The sequence below is a fragment of the Amblyomma americanum genome, chromosome 10 (genome assembly GCF_052857255.1).
Source record: "Amblyomma americanum isolate KBUSLIRL-KWMA chromosome 10, ASM5285725v1, whole genome shotgun sequence".
NCBI classification, from domain to species: Eukaryota; Metazoa; Arthropoda; class Arachnida; order Ixodida; family Ixodidae; genus Amblyomma; species Amblyomma americanum.
The window spans coordinates 105,847,450-105,867,753 of record NC_135506.1 but is presented as its reverse complement, the minus strand read 5'-3'; the positions used below and the strand labels follow the sequence as shown (position 1 = coordinate 105,867,753).

At 48.0% G+C, this 20,304-nt stretch overlaps 1 protein-coding gene across 1 annotated transcript in view; it reads left to right on the top strand.

Moving 5' to 3' along the window:
- LOC144108603 (multidrug resistance protein mrp-7-like) overlaps window positions 1-20,304 on the top strand; it is a 103,465-nt gene that overhangs the window by 44,557 nt on the left and 38,604 nt on the right. The window contains 4 exon segments of the mRNA XM_077641798.1: window positions 13,980-14,134; window positions 16,559-16,655; window positions 18,455-18,668; window positions 19,374-19,684. Coding sequence (XP_077497924.1) covers window positions 13,980-14,134; window positions 16,559-16,655; window positions 18,455-18,668; window positions 19,374-19,684 — 777 coding nt within the window.

The window sequence follows — 20,304 nt, the reverse complement described above, 5'->3', positions numbered from 1 at the left end:
CTCTTGTCGAAACGGTGACTAAGGGCCCTGAGGCTCCCCCCTCCCGAGTTCACTTTGCCTAGTGTTGAACTCATGTTATAGTTCTTTTTGATGGTGTCGCTCTAGAAATAGCGAAGTGGACCTGGATGTGCCCCAATGGTGAGGTTAAAAATGAAATCGACTTCATACTATGCGCTAAACCTGGCATCATTCAGGATGTGGCCGTCCTCGAAAAGGTGCGTTGTAGCGACCTCAGAATGGTAAGGTCTAGAATTAGCTTAGACTTGAAGAGGGAACGGAAGAAGCTAGCGAAGAAGAAGACCATTAACGAGCTAGCCGTAACAGGGAAAGCACAGGAGTTTAGGATTGCGCTGCAAAACAGATATTCGGCTTTAACTGAGGAAGATGATCTTGATGTTCATTCAATGCACGATAATCTGACATCAATAATTACGGAGTGCGCGGTAGAAGTAGGCGGTAGGACAGTTCGAAAGGATACCGGGAAGCTATCTCAGGTGACGAAAGATCTGATTAAGAAGCGCCAAAACATAAAGGCTTCTAACCCTACCGATAGAATAGAACTAACGGAGCTATCAAAGTTAATAAATAAGCGCAAGGTAGCCGACATAAGGAAGTTTAATATGGAGAGAATCGAGCATGCTATACAGAACGGAGGTAGCCTAAAAACAGTGAAGAGGAAACTAGGCACAGGTAAAAACCAGATGTATGCATTAAGAGACAAGCAGGGCAATGTCATTAGCAATATGGATAAGATAGTTAACGTAGCCGAAGAGTTCTACACAGACCTTTACAGTAGCCAATGCAATCAGAGCGTTAATGAGAAAGACAGCAGTGCACAGCAATGCGTCATCCCGCCAGTAACAAAAGATGAAGTAAAGAAAACCTTAGAAGCAATGAAAAGGGGAAAAGCAGCTGGGGAGATTCAGGTAACAGCAGATCTGTTGAAGGATGGAGGGGACATCGTGCTATTAAAACTAGCCACCCTGTATACGCAATGCCTTATGACCTCGACTGTACCAGAAGCTTGGAAGAATGCAAACATTATCTTAATTCGTAAGAAGGGAGACGCCAAGGACTTGAAAAATTACAGGCCGATCAGCTTACTATCCGTTGCCTACAAAGTATTTACTAAGGTAATCGCTAATAGAATCAGGGCAACGTTAGACTTTAATCAACCAAATGATCAGGCAGGCTTTCTCAGAGGATTAAAACACAGTGACTGGCTAGTTGGTTCTGCATACTGGAAAAATTGCAGCGCAGCCGTAACAAATACGAGACGATAGATCACAATAGATCATATTCACACTATCAATCAGGTGATAGAGAAATGCGCAGAATATAGCCAACCTCTATATATAGCTTTCATTGATTACGAGAAAGCATTCGACTCAGTGGAAACCTCAGCAGTCATACAGGCATTGCGTAATCAGGGGGTAGAAGAGCCTTATGTCAAAATACTGGAAGATATATATAGCAACTGCACAGCTACTAAAGTCCTCCATAAAGTCAGCAATAAAATTCCAATAAGAAAGGGCGTCAGGCAAGGAGACACAATCTCGCCAATGCTGTTCACCGCATGTTTACAGGAGGTATTTCGAGGCCTGAATTGGGAACAGTTGGGAATAAGAATAAATGGAGAATACCTAACTAATCTGCGATTTGCTGATGACATTGCCTTGCTGAGTCACTCAGGACGTGAAGTGCAAATCATGATCAATGAGTTAGACAGGCAGAACAGATCGATGGGTCTAAAATTAACATCAGGAAAACCAAGGTAATGTTCAACAGCCTAGCAAGGGAACAACAGTTCACAATTGGCAGCGAGAGCCTAGAAATTGTGACGGAATACGTCTACTTAGGGCAGGTAGTGACAGCTGATCCGGATCATGAGAGGGAGATAACTAGAAGGATAAGAATGGGGTGGAGCGCATATGGCAAATTCTCGCAGATCATGAGTGGCAGTTTACAAATTTCCCTCAAGAGGAAAGTGTACAACAGCATAATCTTACCGGTACTCACCTACGGGGCAGAAACATGGAGACTAACGAAAAGAGTTCAGCTTAAGTTAAGGACAACGCTAAAGAAAAGAGTTCAGCTTAAGTTAAGGACAACGCAGCGAGCCATAGAAAGAAAAATGATAGGTGTAACGTTAAGAGATCGGAAGCGGGCCGAGTGGGTGAGGGAACAAACACTGGTTAATGACATACTAGTCGAAATCAAGAGAAAGAAATGGGCTTGGGCAGGGCATGTAATGCGAAGGCAAGATAACCGCTTGTCCTTAAGGGTAACGGAGTGGGTTCCAAGAGAAAGTAAGCGTAGCAGGGGGCGGCAGAAGGTTAGGTGGGCGGATGAGATAAGAAGTTTGCAGGCAAAGGGTGGATGCAGCTGGCAAAGGATAGGGTTAATTGGAGAGACATGGGAGAGGCCTTTGCCCTGCAGTGGGTGTAGTAAGGCTGATGATGATGATGATGATGATGATGATGATATTTGTAATAGAGACGACTTTGTCTTCTGTTATCGTCACAGAGGTATGCGTTTACATTACGAATTTGATATGCTAGAGTGTATATAAAAGTAGAATAAGAAGGGTTCTTCGGCTTCTTTCGGAACTTCTTAACTATGGCACAAGTTTTGCGACTATCTACTCCAATGGCGGCATTTTGAGAATATTTGGCGCTAAGGAGGGTAGGCATGCGATTAACTGAGAGGAAACCCGTTTTGAGAAATTCTAAAAACGTAGCAAATCCGTGCATACCAACGGACAGGGTCGTCCATTCTTGGGAAGAACGTGGGAGCGTAAGGCCGCGCTCAGCTGAGCTCCAAAGAGTGTGGCGCGGCCTCGCACCTACGCGAAGTAACGAAGTCGCGGGGGCAACGGAGGAAAATTCTTCGCGGCGTCTACTGCAGCCCTCGAGTCTTGCAGCAAGTGCTGTTCTCGAGCGCTGTAGCAGACGACGCGGAGCATTGCCTCTAGGTCCAACTGCGTGTGCACCTCTTCGCTTTGATTTGGGGTCGCACAGGACAGTCTGTCGCTCCACGGAGCGTAGCTACGTTCCCCCGAGTTCACCCCAAGAGTGTACAACCCTGTACCTACACCAGGAAAGACACAGAATCTGCCAGGCGAGCACGATGTTGCCCGAGCAGTCGGCCTTATCATTTTCAATTCGTGCACGATACTAGTACAACGCTGCCTATCAAATATTAAAAACTAAACATTTAGCCAGATTTATTGGTTTGGCTGGGTTTGAATACTTATAATAAACTTTGTGCATCTCCCACCAAAAACTTTTATCTTGAAACCTAACGTTTCGAAGCCGGTTTGGCTCCTTCATCTTGGGTGTCTGAGGCAGTAGCTGCCGACTTTCAGTATGCACGCAGCGGAGGAGGAGATCAAAAGAAAGAAAACTGTGTTAGAAAAGTGTGGGGGAGAAGGAGGAGGGGGATTAATGCTGTGAGTCACGTTGTCGCACTCTGGGGAGGCGGTCAATGGCGACCTTTCTTATTGGAGCTGCAGAGCGAAGTTCCTGAGCGCATACAACATATATTAAATATGAGCATACACAATATATGCTATATACTACAGTTGAGTTGAGTTGAGGTGTTGAATGCTACAGGTGGGGTTAGCCTTGCTTTCTCTCCCGGCAACTGCTCCACCGCAGCGTCCCTTCGATATTAACAAAGCCGCATCTACCACGCTAAGCGCACAGTCTCTTATAATAGCACACATTCTCTCCCGCAGTCGCCATCTATGCACACAATCAATCCACACAGTTCACTTCACAGTCCACTCCAGAAGTCACCATCTATGCACATATTCAGTCACAGTAGAACATTGGCCATTGTAGTGCCACACTCCATACACACATTCACTCACAGTATAAAGTAGTCCACCCTGGAAGACACCATCTACGCACACATTCAATCACAGTAGGCCATAGTCCGTTCCTGCTGTCACCATTTAAAAACAAGATCCGTGTTCTGAAGAAATGTTAAAAGAAGGCGTGCAGCCTCCCTTCTGCATGTCTGGTTTCCACTCGGGTAGACAATGTCCTGCACTGTGCTGTGACGGGTTCCTGTCTTCTTGAAGGAAGCGAACATCACATGCCTTTCCGCATTGTACTCTGGGCGGTACATAATATAATGTTCGATATCCCCGCACACACCACATACAGAGCAGAGCGGAGACGATGCTATGCCGGTCTTATGCAGGAGTGCGAGCAGAGGCCGTGCGAATGCGATGTAGAAGGCTCGCCTGAGATCTCCTCAGTCCCTTGGTCACACATGGCTTGTGGGACGCACTCCACAGGGTACTGAAGTGATCGAGCACCGTTTTCCTGCAGCCTTTTCCCATCTTGAGGTACTTTTTTGATGGAATCCTTGAGAGACCTTTATGGGCGAGACTGTCTGCCACCTCATTACTGTTGACTCCTATGTGAGAGGGCACCCACTGAAAATGTAGAGTAAAGCCTCTGCTGTGCAGATTCTGCACCGAGCGCAGAGAGCTTAGAGACAAGGCGTCAGTAGGGAACCCGCGCTCTAATCTCTGAAGGGCATATTTTGAATCAGTTAGGATGACAACAGGTTAAGCCGGACAAGACCATAACTTCCGTAAAGCCGCCTCAATAGCAACACTTTCAGCCGTTGTAGAGGATACGACAGGAGTACAGCGTACGGACCACTTACAGTCCAAAGAAGGAATGTAAAAAGCCGCTGCGCTAGCTTGTTAGACCTTGTCCACAGAACCATCCGTGAAAATTTGAAGATGGCAAGCATACTCTGTTTCCAAGTATTCCAGTACAAGCGAACGCGTTGCTGCCAAAGGAGAGCTGCGCTTTGCGCTCACATGGGGAATTGTGACCTTACAGTCGAGGGTCGGAAAAGACCAGGGGGGTTTCAACCGTTTCATTTGCCTTCAGACATTAATGCCTAAAGAAATAAGAGTATTGAGTGCCAAGTAAGCCTTCGACTCAGATGTTTTGCAGAGCCGCTGGAGAAGGGATCGCCCAGCTACCGTCTCTCCTAAGCGGTCAAGATGCATTAATAGTCTCTGAGAAGCGATAAGGCTAAGAGGTTTCGATAGGGACTCATGAAGTACTGCCTTATTCGCAGCCACCTGGGGAACTCCAATGGCTCTTCTTAGGCCCTTTCTGTGGACAACTTCGAGACGCTCAAGTTGTGATGCCGAGGGGGAAATTAAAGGTAATTGATACATTATCCGGCTGACCAACAGCGCTTCATGAAGTTTGACCATTGAAGAAGGATGGTTTCCCCGCTGCTCACGTGCAATTGTACGGATCACATTAAGACGAGAAGATATAGATGAAACAATCGCGTCTACAGCTTTTCGCCACTGTAGACGGGAGTCAATAATGACGCCAAGGAAACGCGCGTTGTTGAATTGACGGATGCATGAGTGACCGAGGTCTATCTTCAACCGCGCTTGACGTCTTCCTACACCTCGAAACAAAATAAAGCCGGATTTGTCCACTGACAGAGACAACCCCACAATGTGAAGGTAAGCTTGTGCCGAAAGTAGAGCCTGTCGAGCTATCAGGGCTAATCGCTTGTGTTGGTAGCCAGTAATCCAAATACAGATGTCGTCAGCATAAAGTGACATACGCACTTGCCTGCAATTTTTTTTCAACGAATCGGGTAGGCCAGCCATTACGGCGTTAAAGAGCGTGGGGGAAAGAACACTTCCTTGAGGCACACCTCGTGATAGAACACTTTCGGTGCTTAACGTACTCCCTAATCGTACATGAACCACGCGATCACTTATAAACTTGTAAATGAATCTTAACATAAGGCACTGTATGCCCATGCCTTGCAAACTGTTTAGAATTGAGCTCTGAAGCACGCTTTCGTAAGCTTTCGCAACATCAAGAAAAATGGCTAAGGTGGAAAGGCCGAAAACTTTCTGGTGATCAATGTGACTGATCAAGTCTAAGACGCTATCTTGGGCACTAATACCTCGGCGGAATAATCCTGTCATACATGATGGCAGTGCCTTGCTGACCTCAAGCCACCATGATAAGCATTCATTTACCAGCTTCTCCATCAACTTAGCTACACAGGAGGTCAATGACACAGGGACAGCCCGGCACAATGACACAGCCGCCCCGTTGGCGGTGCGGTTATGACGCTTCGCTTCTGACCAGAAGGACGCGAGTTCGATCCCGGCCGCGGCGGTCGAATTTCGATGGACGCGAAATTCTGTAGACCTGTGTGCTGTGCGATATCAGCGCGCGTTAAAGAAACCCAGGTGGTCGAAAATTCCGGAGCCGTTCCCAACGGCGTCCCTCATAGCCAAAGTCGCTTTGGGACGTTAAACCTCCATAAACCGAACCAATGTACTCTACCGCACAAAAGGAAAGCTGCGCATATGCTCAGGGACTTCGCTCTACAACTCAAAGCAGAAAAGTAGCCATTGACCGCCTGCCCACAGTGCGACAACGTGACTCACAGCCTTAACCCCCCTCCTTTCCTACTCCTAGTTGAGTTTCCCCTTCCGGTGGCGATGAGAGGAAACTACTTGATGATGAAATCGGGGTTTCTTGGTGACCCGGTGGTTCTACTCGCAAACATTCACATTACTCAAGGAAAGGAGAAGGTTAACTATTTATTTACAACATAGGTAAAAAAACGAGAAGAAACAAAGCAAGGAGAAAACTATTTACATGACTAAATCGTGGATCAGACGAATTCAGCCCCCGCTCAACCCAGAGCGCTTGGTTTTAAACCCTCTGTCTCCGCCCTTAGCGGGGACAGCAACCAATGAGATAACAAACGACACACCTCACCAATCAGTGGTCAGGGAAAGGAAAATAAGGTTTCCGCCAACTAATCACAGATTGGTGAAAGACTGCTGATTAAACATTTGGGAAAGGAGAGGTTGCAATCAAATACACAAACAGCACAAACGCGACCACCCTCTCTCACGGCACCCACGGCCCAGCCGTTACCACTTTCCTATCTCTTTCGCACACGCGACAAAACGATCCCTAAAGTGTTACAGAATACACCGCGCGAGACGAACACAGTCGTTACGGGAATAGTGGGTTTCCGGTCACTCGGCTAATACTCAGCCGTATCTCGTGCGCCCCCGAAACCTCGTCAACCCCTTAACAACCACATGTCGACAGCTGTACATGGTTAGCGTTTTTCCTGGCGGGTCATCCCCGTGACGGCGCGGCGTAAACGAGGACGTCCGCTGCACGAAGGGGAGGCAGGGACTGGACGGGCTCCTTTGTTGGGGACTTCCGACCCCACTGGAGCGGCCTTCCTTGCGGACACAATATCAACGAGTTCGCGGAAAGGTCAGCGAACTCCACACCTCCCAACCAAGATTGTCACGCGGACACTTGCTGTCAGTGTGACATAAAAGTTCAGTCACAATTTGCCGGAACACAAAAAAATTACACAACCGTGCACACACACACGCATATTGTGGTTAATTCAATCCGCACACAGGAGTAGAACACCAGTCTGCACATTCCATAATCCACCATGTCAGATCGGTGCACCAAATTGGCAGAAATTACTTCTAGCCGCCTACATCTCGAAAAAGAAGTTCATGTTTCTTTTTAGCTTTGTCAACAAGAGTGGACCGATATTTCAAATTGTCCGGCACAGCGCCGGTTGCAAAGGCTGCCGCCGCTATCGGATCAGTAGAGCTCACCGGCTCCCCGCGGGCTAAGAAGATTGCTGCTGCCATCGCGTCTGCATACACCCTTACTTTTAATTTTACCGTCGGGTTAGGCCTGTCATCGGCAATTTGGCCTGCAGTATGACATCGTGTTTCAGGCAGTGCTTGCTGTTTACAGCGTTGGTGGCCGGTGTTCTCCTCAGAGAAGAGCCTGCCCTCACACACTATCGTTTTACGATCACCTTCGCCGCCGAGCTTGCACACTTCTGATGATGGGGCAGGTGGCTTCATGTGGAAACCTACAGGAATGGAGGCATTGCCTACATCCACCAGTGTCCTATCCGCTGCGAAATTCCTTGCAGCTGTCCCTGTTAGCTCCCAATCTGATGCAGAAACATTTGCAGCTTCGGGACCTGCCTGAAGCTCCACTGAAGCCTCGAGTCTGTCTCGAACAGATTCGTGCGAGATTCTGAAATGCTCATCGAAATATGAGCTCTGATGTTCTTCATCTGGCTGGTTCCTTTCTGGCTGCTCTAGTACCGAGTGTGTTTCCGATGTTACTAGCTGCCCTACACCTTCAGCTAGATCTGTCAGCGCGCACAGTGTCAGCACCGACTGGCAAGACAACTCATCTTTGGCAGCTGGATTACTATCTACAGTGAAGAGCGTTCTCACTATCAGATCCGCCTTCTCCCCGTCCTCGACCCTTAATGCTGCGTCAGAGTTAGCGCACACTGGCTGGGGTACGATGCTGAGCTCTTGTTCGCGAGCAATACACTCATGTGTCTCCTGGGTCTGGTCTATATTGGGTTGCTCTGACAGCATGTTCGTCACGGGAGTGACTAACGCTCCTATGCCTATCTCTTCTGGTGCGACACACAAGATTAGGCCCTGCTGTCTAACCGCTTCAACTTTCAAAGCTGTAGTCATCGGCACACACGACAGATCAGCGTCCGCTACCTGGAGAACCGCATCTTTCTGTTTCGTTTCTTCAGAGCACTCACCTCTATAAAGTAACTGAATTTGGTCTCCTGTTAATTTTATTTCAGTCCCTAAATCCACACAGGTTTCAGAACTCTGACCTTCGGTATGCAAGTCTCCGCATGCCAGATCATCCGTCCCATCTGGTTGACTGACCTTATTAACAGTCATCTCCGACTGGGAATGTAGCTTATCAGGGACCAGTATCTTTACCTGAGCTACTAGTTTGCACACATGTGCCCTCACCGCGGGAACATCTGGTTCTTACTTTGAGTTCGGACAGTCAATCATCGAATGTCCAAATTTCATGCAGTTATAACATTGAACTGCTGCGAATAAGACCTCGCTATCAACTTTCGTCCCTTGCCTTAATTTCAACTGCATCTGTGCAAGTTTTCTCTTTTCTAGTTCAATTTGGAGTTTCAAATTTTCAATTTCACTCAGCTGTTCAGCCTCCTCCTGCTCAACACGTCGCATCCTGCCCTCCTGATCATACCGTACGGCAGCCATCTCCGTTTTCCGCGCTATCGTTTCTAGCACTAAACACTACACCGACATGGTGAATTCGGAGAAAGCAGAAAGGTCTCCTACCTTACTGGTTGCGCTCTGCCCCGGTGATCTCGTCGTCCTCCGTGATGACGACAGGCTCCTCGATGCGGACGACTTGAGCTCTGGATCTCTCAGCAGCTCGCTGACTTCTGCCTCGTTTGACTGGCTTGACTTGGTCGCCTGGTTACTTTTCAGCAGCTCGCTGACTCGAACCCGTTCGATGTGGACGCCTGGTTCTTTTCAGCAGCTCGCTGACTCGAACCCTCGATGGCTTGTTTTTGCCCGGCTCCTTCAGCTCCTAGCTGACTTGAGCCTCCGACGTCCTCTCGAACTCGACCCGTGATCCTGAAGCTTTCGACGTAAGTCTTGCGACGCAGCTTCACGTTTTCTCCTTTAGGACAAACAGCTTGTCCACCGACTTGTTCTTCTCACCTTCTGTCCAATGCCTTGAGTAGAAAGAAGTTGCGATCCTGTGTCGACTGTGCCAGTTGAGATCCTGTCGACTGCGCCAGTTGAGTTTTTCCTTCCGGTGGCGATGAGAGGAAACTACTTGATGATGAAATCGGGGTTTCTTGGTGACCCGGTGTTCTACTCGCAAACATTCACATTACTCAAGGAAAGGAGAAGGTTAACTATTTATTTACAACATAGGTAAAAAAACGAGAAGAAACAAAGCAAGGAGAAAACTATTTACATGACTAAATCGTGGATCAGACGAATTCAGCCCCCGCTCACCCAGAGCGCTTGGTTTTAAGCCCTCTGTCTCCGCCCTTAGCGGGGACAGCAACCAATAAGATAACAAACGACACACCTCACCAATCAGTGGTCAGGGAAAGGAAAATAAGGTTTCCGCCAACTAATCACAGATTGGGGAAAGACTGCTGATCAAACATTTGGGAAAGGAGAGGTTGCAATCAAATACACAAACAGCACAAACGCGACCACCCTCTCTCACGGCACCCACGGCCCAGCCGTTACCACTTTCCTATCTCTTTCGCACACGCGACAAAACGATCCCTAAAGTGTTTACAGAATACACCGCGCGAGACGAACACAGTCGTTACGGGAATAGTGGGTTTCCGGTCACTCGGCTAATACTCAGCCGTATCTCGTGCGCCCCCGAAACCTCGTCAACCCCTTAACAACCACATGTCGACAGCTGTACATGGTTAGCGTTTTTCCTGGCGGGTCATCCCCGTGACGGCGCGGCGTAAACGAGGACGTCCGCTGCACGAAGTGGAGGCAGGGACGGGACGGGCTCCTTTGTTGGGGACTTCCGACCCCATTGGAGCGGCCTTCCTTGCGGACACAATATCAACGAGTTCGCGGAAAGGTCAGCGAACTCCACACTCCTCCTCAACGCCTTTCGTACTCAGCTTTTTTCTTTGACCTCCTCCTCCCCTCTGTGCATACTTAAAGATGCTAGCTACTGCTCCCAGTCATCCCTGATGAAGGAGCCGAGCCGGCTTCGAAACGTTGGGTTTAAAACTAACGTTTTTGGTGTCGGAAGTTCAGAGTTTAATATAAGCCTCTGTTATTGCCTGTCAGGTGCAGCCGACAATATGGTGTTTCTATTGCTAAAGATTTCAGCGCGCAACATAAATGTAGCCAGTGTAAATGCGTAATCTGAATATAAAAATGTAGCTAAAATCCTCAACCTACTGGCATGGGTCTCACGTCAACTCTCTTCACGCAAGCTCTGTCTGATGTATTTCTATATTTCGACTTTACTCGAATTCATGAAATAAAGAGATCGCATAAATTATGTCGTATGTAGTAGTTTCCGCTCACATAGCTGTCACATCTCTGTTCTACATTGGCTTCACATGTAATCGCAAAGGCCTGGAAAGCTTTGTGCTCAGAATTCTGCGAACATTCTCGGCGTCTTACTCGCTAGATGCTTTACGTCCTCCGAAAGCCTACCTAAGCGGATAATCACAGAGCGGAGAGGGAGGTGAAATTGTCACCGGCTGCTCAACTGTCACGCTTACTGTACTGGCCATAAATGCTGCATTAATATTAAGATATAATACGGGCACATATTTGTGCTTGAAATAGTGTAGGGTAATGAACCCCTGAGAGCCGGAGGTAATCGGAAGACCCACAGAACGACATTCCACAAAACGCATAGTGTTGAATTCGGATTTCGTTACACCCTTGCCACTTCATGCAACATTCTAATTTGAACGTCGAGATGGGCGTCCTGTTTCCTAACACCGTCCCGTTTCTAAAAAAAAGTGCAAAATACTTCAGTCTTCTGAAAAGACGAGTGTTGATCATCCTGGTATTAAAATGCCAGAAATTCACTGCATCGTTTAAGCGCTTTACTGCAAAACCTTAACGCCATCGATATAAAATAAATTTAATTTTGCTACTTTTCTTCGCCACTGCATTATTAGCCCTTTAACCGGCAAATTAATTGCAGAAAGTGCAGCAAAATCGGCTATTTTCTTAACCAGCCATAACTTATTTCATCTAATTTTGATTATTAAAAAATACTACTTTATTAGTTTCTGGTTAGAAGTAAGTTGAAGACATAGAAACAAAAAAAGCCCTTTTCAGGGCGGCTTTCCCCGTCTGCATGACCTAGTAAAAGCTTTAAGTGTACTGCAATGCACTGTATTCATTTCGTCCGGTTATATGTAACACACTGAAAAGAGCATACACGTTTCTTCGCCCTAGCGAAAAAAAGGGTTCCGTCATAAAAACGTGCGCTACCGAGCACGCATCAACGTCGTTGTCGCCGCGGTCGTCGTCATCTGAAACCGTCTCCAGCCACAAAGTCAGTCTCTGACGCAAGTCAATTCTGGATCATAAGCAAAGCTGCTGTGAGAACTGTTCCAAGAACCAGCTCTTTTTATCGGGACATCGTCGGCGCTGCGTCGTGCTTAACGTCGGTACGAAATGATTGTTGTCACCCTTAAAACTCGCGGTTTAGGTGCAAAACACGGGGACGGAGGGACGGAGGGACGGACGGATGGATGGATGGATGGATGGATGGATGGATGGATGGATGGATGGATGGACGGACGGACGGACGGACGGACGGACGGACGGACGGACGGAAAGGTGGGTGGGTGAGTGGGTGGATGGGTGGGTGGGTGGGTGGGTGGGTGGGTGGATGGACGGACGGACGGACGGGAAGGTGAGTGGGTGGGCGGATGGATGGATAGATGCATGGACGGACGGACGGAAGGACGGACGGATGGACGGACGGATGGCTGGCTGGATGGATGGATGGATGGATGGATGGATGGATGGATGGATGGATGGATGGATGGATGGATGGATGGATGGATGGATGGATGGATGGATGGATGGATGGATGGATGGATGGATGGATGGATGGATGGATGGATGGATGGATGGATGGATGGATAAGGTTGAATCATTTAAATTGGGTGGTGGTTCAACTCACCTAGAGCAATCACTTGTGAAAATTTACTCTTGTCTTGATTTTAGACACAAATCTGATAACCTTCGCTTGGTTACTTCTACCCGCTTAAAATCTACTTTTACTTCACTGGCCTTAAACCCCAGTGCCTTGAATAAATCACCCTCGCTGCTTTCCACTGCAGGGTGAAGCCCTTTACAGAAAAGCATTAAGTGTTCAGCTGTTTACACATGCTGCCTCCACAAGCACCGCGCAGCGTGTCTATCTCGTGGTATATGACTCTATATGTCTTAGTCCGCAAAACTCCCGTCCTGTCCTCAAACAACAAAGAGCTTTCCCTACAATAATCATAGATATTTTCTTTGGCAATTTGTGCTTAAAGATCTTGTATGTTCTCAGTGCAGATTTCGTCAGCATCCCTGTTTTCCAAAGAGCTCTTTCTGTTTGTTTAACCTTTTTCGCAATGTATAATTGGTCATTTGCCCCCGACTGCTGTCCAGATATTTGCTTTACAATTTTCTAGTTCGCTTTCTCTATTTCGTGTTAACATTCCTTATGTACAGGTACCTGAAAACTTCCATACATAACTACCGCCCTCTAGCGTTGAAGATTGTAAGCAATGGAATTGCCAGCCGTAAATTAGTGGCCTTTGGCAGTGGCAACAGCGCAACATATGGCTCGAGGAATGTAATTCCTCATTGGCGATATTGGTTATATCTCCGTGACGAATGCAGCTCGGGGATCACGGTTAATGGTTTGGTTTCGTTTGGTTTATGGGAGCTTAACTTTCCAAAGCGTCAGGCTATAAGCGACTAGGTAGAGAAGGGCTCTGGAATCTCGACACCCGTGGTTCTTCAACGTGCACTGACATCACAGATTACAGTACACGAGCCTCTAAAATTTCGCCTCGGACCCCTGTCTTTCACGTATTTCGGGTCAGCAGCCGAGTGCCATAAGCACTGATCCACCACGGCTGCGTGGTTAAAGAGTTAAGCCAGAGATAAGTTGGGCGACTGGACGTCGCAGAAATTCAAGCGACTTATTTTTCGCATTCATTTTAAGGCACCTTGGTTAATGACTGTTGAAAGTAATACGGTTATTATTTGAGCATCGGTTCCTAAGTACAAGTGGTCGACTTTCGGTAAGTGAGCACAAAACCGGCATTTTAAAACCACTTCAATTTTCATTATCGTTGCCAGGATTTCGCAATGAATAGGAGCCTTCGCGAGAAAGGTACTGTTGAAAGCAGTATTCATATATGCAAACAACAACATAAAGTTTCTGTAGCTGCTCTGCTTTTTGGTTTCTTTGCAGTGCTTATGGATACTTGGCATTCCGAGCTAACTGCTTTTATGACCTACACAATTACAGATTATTTGTTTGCGCGGTGCTTCTATATTTATCTTTCAGACCCGAATACTGGTCTGTAACCAAAGCCAGTATTTGCATCATATGGATAAGCTTCTGCTGGTGAATGGAAGGTGTGTTAGGGTGTATAACAAGCTGGAAGACCTGATTCAAGACCAGGACTCTCCCCGGCACTTTCGTCAAGCCCTTTATCGGCGGTCCTTCCATCTTCACAGGAGAACCGAGTAAGCAAACAGGATTTACATTTTTAATGTTCTGAAATGGCGTACCTGATTTAAAACCACAGATAATTTCCTTGGGGATTTGGGGATGCTAAAGTGTCATATCATTTTGAGGGATATTACAATCGTCTGAAGAATAATTTCAGAACCAGCGTGATATGAGGAAGTGCTAATGTCTGCGACAGCGGTGTTCTTCAGTGAGTCAGTGAGTAATAATTCTATTGAGTATCCAGCAGAGTTTGGCGCGTCCGGTCCTAGCCCTACTAGGTGGGGACGTCAAAATATTGTCTCGTCGCCGCATTGAGGGCCTGCTGGACGGCCCAGAGTTGGACGTTAAGGCTGGAACTGCTCAGAGCAGTGGACCACCCCGACGAGAGGGCTTCGGGATTGACATTCCTTACACTCCCAGAGTAGATGTTTAAGGGCGGCTACGTCTGTCTTGCATACCTTGCACCTGTTGGTGTTATATATTTTGGGGTAGATCCTGTTGTATTGCACCGTGTTCGCGTACATGTTTGTTTATAATTACCTCCAGGCGACTACCTGAGCTCTGCATAGTTTGTTGATAAACGGAGGGAATGTCCGTCGGACAAGGTAGAGGGTTTTGTTAACTCATTGAATGTCGCCATCCTGTGTCTCTCTCTCGTCTTCACCATGGTTCTCTCCGGCATTGTTTGCGAGGCCTCGTGCGATGGAGTAAGCAACCTTGTTGAGTTTGGTCAGGCGCAGAGAGACGTCCCCATGTGTTAGGGGAACCAAACTAACTTTACCTTGTTGTCCGGTGAGCGTCTGAGGTTCTTGATTATTCGGCAGGCTTCCGCAGATATTAGGCGTTTTTTGCATACTAGAGGTGTTCTACCGGAGACGTATGCCGGTTTAACAAACCCCTCCTGCACACGCGCAGTGGCTTTGTAGAGGTCAGGCGGGGCCACTGCGCGTGTGCGGCCGGCGTCCGGTGAACCGGTATACGTCTACGCTAGTAAGTGCCCCGCATGCTGAAAGCGTCTATTCTCTCCTTGGCGTAATTTTTTGTGGCCGTGCGCCAGCCGCAGTCATCTACCCCGCAATTGTGATCACATATTGTGAGTGCGCTTGCTAATTCTTTGGCCACTCCGGCGTGTCTGCACTTTACGCTGACTGAGCGGACATGCGTTCCGCAAGTGTCAACGACCGCAACGGCGTATCGTCGGTTGTCTTGGTATTCTGCAGCCTCCACCAAGTGCGCTTGCCTCAATTTTCTGTAGTCTTGCAGCAGCGCCTTGTCCGCGGCTTGCCTTCTGTCTTGATTATATCTCGTGTGTACTCTTGGCGGGGCTGGGGTGACTCGGATGCCATCCCAGACGATCCGCGGGATTTTTTTTCTTTTCGCTGTGTTGCCGGTGGTAGCCGGTGCCACCGCTAGATCTTGTGGCATCCAGCTTCTCTGGTCGTCATTCTTTCTAGTTGCGATATGCGCTGCGCCTCTGTTTGCTCATACAGCGTGGTATGGATTCCCATTGTAGCGCGAGCTCTCTACTGGTAGAGTCTTGCAGTCGAGAGCCGTCTTGTATGCACTGCGTATAACCGCGTCTATTTTGTTCATCTCCGCCTTGTACCAACTGCGGAAGGCAGCCAGGCAAGTTATGTGACATATAACGAAGGAGTGCACGAGTGGTATCAGTCCTTCCTCTCTTATGCCACTTATGTTGGTGGCTGTCTTTGTAACCTCATTGCATCTACAGTGTTGTGCATGAGCTTTTTGGGCGTCTCGCCGTTTGCGCCATTGGATTCAATGATCGTGCCTAGGACTTTGATTCTTTTCACGATAGGGATGGTTCTGCTATCATTCGTGTAGAGCCTCATTTCTTCATATTCTGTCTTCTGCTTGGATCCGTTGGGTGGTCGTCCCTTCGTGGTGGGGCGGTACAGCAGGAGCTCCGACTACTTCGGCGAGCATCAGAGCCCTATTATTTTTAGGTGTTCTTCCACATCTATCGCTTCCTGCAGCGACGATTCGATCTCGCTGTCGCTGCCGCGGTTGACCCAGACCGTGATATTGTTGGTGTAGATCGCGTTTTGGACGTCTTGATATTTTCGGAGTTTCCACGCGAGGCCAATCATTACCATGCTGAAAATCTTTGGCGAAATGACCGATCCCTGCGGGGTGCCGGTGCTTCTCAGCCCTCCTTTCCCCCACAGTAGGTTCACATCGCTGCTGAACAGGACGTTTAACTAGATGCCGGGGATAATTGAGGGGCTTTATCCACGATCTCTCCCAAACCTCCCCTGGAGACAACAGTTTGGTATCCTCTCTTGTGTTTGGTGCCCCTTTGCCACGGGCTCTGAGCGACGCCACCGGTAGACGAGACGCTGACGCGACGCCGAAGAACGCTGCCTTGTTGTTGGGCCTAACACTCCAAGCGGAGGTCTAAACTCTTCTAGGTCAGCTCTCCAGCAGCTGGACAAAAACAACGAAGTTGGCCGCCTAACTCAGGATGAAATAGGAGAATCGAAAAGGGTGAGTATTTCTCAACTTTTATGACCTATTAACGATGCGGTTGATATGCGTATTGCTGATGTCAGAGATATAGATTATGCCTTTGTAAGCGGCCAAGAAATATTTTTACTTCTACGCGCTCTATTGATGAAAGCCAAGTAGAATTAATTCAAAAAGCAAAATTGAGTTTTCATTAATAGTTTTCCGCCTCATGGTTTCTCTGGTCACAGGCATTGCCTTCACATTTTTAGGGTGAAGACTCTTTACTCGGTGTAGAGGTTTAGTCTCCTAACGTCTCCATTTCCGACCACGTCTCTCTAGAATCTTCTCTCGTTCGGAAATTCTTCAGATTGAACACCCTTATTCGATCGGCGCCAATACCGTAGACGCTTTCTTCGCGGCGAGGAGCTGATGGGCTCCGCGACTTCTTGAAGTGCGCGGCTATTGCGCCGAGTTTCCGCACCTCGCAACCCGTGGGCTGTCATTTTTATGACAGCCGCGGCATCATGTTTCGTTCGAACGGTGACCCGCATTGAGTAACTAGCATTTTTTTCCCTTCTGGCAAATTCTCTGCCGCCTGATTTCGAAACCGTCGTCATGTTGCGCTCGCTGCTGCTTGGACTGCTCGCGCACACGCACATACTTAAACTTTTTAATGTGAAAGCCTCTAATGGCTCATTCTCTCAACCGGCCGGCGTCCGTTACATCCAGCAACTCGATAAGAAAAAAAAAACCTTTGTGCGCGATGGAAATGAGCCATCATCCTTCCGTTCCGCAGCCGAGCGTGCTAACAACTACGCTACTTCCTGCCAACGCATATGTAGTTCTCCTTGTGTAGGGCGCTGGAAAGTGTTTGTGGAAAGGCGTCGAATCTGACGAATGCCTCCCAAACAATTGTATATATTATTATCATCTTAACCAAGCATGAGTGACAGAAGCAGCAGCACCGGGCTAAACGCTTTGGCCTCACCGCACTTTAGGCCAACAAAGTTCCCCTCTGAATTTTTGCCAGTGCCCCGGTGCGACGCAACCGCGCGCCCCACCGTAGGCCACGGCATAGTTAAAACATTTTTCGAGCGTCATAATTGATCAGAAACCTTACGCTGAGGCGGCGGCTGCTTAATGCTGACGTTCTGTACACTCTCACTGCTCCACGGCCTTCCTAGCATGAACTCGTCTGAGATTGCAGTTGGAGGTCCGCCCCGTTCTGCGGAGAAGCCATGCTCTGTGTTTGCGTGCCTACATGTACGTGTGTGTAATATTTGGAACCAATCCAAGGGACCAAGCTTGGAGAGGGTGGAGGTGGGTGAATAAGTGTGTGATGGCTCGTGGCGCTTCAGGATAATGACTATGGGTGGACGCCTGACACACCGAACGCCACTAGGAGATCGTAGTGAATCGGGAAAACTTCCGGGCACCCTCCGGAGTAAGCACCGGTGGGTACAGCTGCGTGAACCAGCCAAATTCTATGGACGCTGTAAAACAGATGGCCTGGCTTAGCTCTGTGTAAGACCTCTCACCTAAAGATAGATGCGCAATGGGCGCTAGCATGAAAAATCGGAGACTATTAAACAAACAAGCCTTTGCCCCGGCACTATAAGCTCTCCATTAGTTCTCAGTTGCTCCAAATGTAGGTTTTGGAGACTTAGGATCTAACAAAACAAAAAGTGTTTTCCCATCACGCAGCCTGTGTAAAGCTGTGCACACGCTACCGAGCTCTACTTAGCAGGAAAACGAAGTTTTGCTGTTGCAGCAGTGGGTCTCCTTTGAGAAATACGTTGCATACCGTTTGTGAATACCTTGTGCGCGTTTTTTTCTAGACGGGATGGCAGCTAATGTGCAGGCTCCTCCATTTGTCGCGCTGGCCGGCACCTGTGGCGGTACTCGCGTTCCTGGCGTCCGCGGGCTCTTTCACGCTGCAGCAGCTGTGGATCAAACGCTTGACGGGTGCCACGGGAGGTGCTGACACTGCAAATCTCTATGCGCCGCAACCGCCGTGGGCCTTGGTCCTGGTCGCCCTATGCTTAACTGACGGTATACTCCTCTCGAGCACATTCCTTTTTGGTTGGTGCCGTCATTTGTCAACACTAGACTGCCTTACACGAGAAGCTGCTGCAACGTAGCTTGAACAATTCAACTATTTTAGTACTCTCAAGATACGCCAAGCATTTCATCAAATATATGCGGCACATAATGTGTGATTTACGCACGAATGAGTAGAACAAGTTGTGTAAGTTGTTGGTGAAATGCTTGACATCGAAAATATTGACATCGAAAGTATTGACAACAAAGCATCTTTACAAAAAATAACACGTGTTTATTTCGGCATGCTATTTTTGTCTTGTTCGTGCTTAGTTCATTCCGTATATTGAACTGGTCGCTTGTAGAATAGTGTTGATTACTAGTAGAGAAAGAGGTGCTCTACTGCGAATGTTTATTGTCGTGTGAAATTAATGGCCATTGAGTTGTGCGGATGACCCCAACGTCAAGGAATAAATTAGTGGCCGCATTTTGATCAAATAGAGGGGCAAATACATGTAGGGGCGCTTTGCAATGTCGGTTATTGGTAATAAACCTCGGGGTAAGAATCAATGCAGCCTAGTACCTCTCATGTTCCATCTCATTACTTTATAAACTTATGCACATATGTTCTAAAATATTGAGGTTTGGACTCCAACACTGGTTGTAGTCTACGTAAATTTAATTAGCCGGTGCGCTCGCATGTGCATATGTTCGCAGTGGCTTTCCGCATCGTGGGCAGCGTGCTGCTGGCGCTCTCGGCGCAGGGCGTTTCGCGGTCGCTGCACAACGACATGCTGAGCCACGTGCTGATGAGTCCCGTGTCCTTCTTCGAAGAATCGCCCAGGGGACGCATCCTGAACCGCTTCTCCGCCGACATCGAGTACATAGATGCTCGGTGTTTCCTAGGCGGCAAGCAGAGCGTTCAGAACACGCTCATAGCGCTCGCCAAGGTCGCTGTCGTCGGTACAGAGTCACCATTCATTGTGGCTGTGACGTTTGTAATAGCGACTGCCATCGGCTACGGAATGGTAAGCCCGTCATTGTCATTCACTAATCTTCCCTCAGAAGAATCTCCTAGAACCGGTGTGGACAAGGAGAAAGTGGCCTCTATCAAGAGGGTACATATTTTAAAGGCAAAGACAGTGTTTTAACTAGAAACAGAGCGTCTGTAAGTGAAAACCGCCAAGCATTTAGTTGCAGATATCGTTGCCACCAACCATTTTCATAAAGAAACTACACTAACGTCACGAGGCTCTTTGTGCGCGGATGCGTGAGGCAAAGCTACACCAACATTAAAGTCAAAAACGTTGACCACGGAGTCCTTTCCTATGTAGACGTCACTGGTGTCACTCGAGTGGCGGGAAACATAGGCTTACATCTGAAATTTAGTTAACTCAATACTAATTTGTCGGCTTATGTTGCAGCGGTAAATAAAAGGAAAGTCTTTCAAACATCTGCATCGTTGGTGCGATGACTATATCACTATCGTCTTCGGTATGTTCTGTGAAATTACGGAGTAGATTCCAAGAGAAGGCAAGTATAGCAGGGCTAAGCTGAGCGGATGTTAGGTGGGCGAATGAGATTAGGAATTTTGCTGGCATACGGAAGGAAGCAGCTGGCAAACGACGGGATTAATTGGAGAGACATA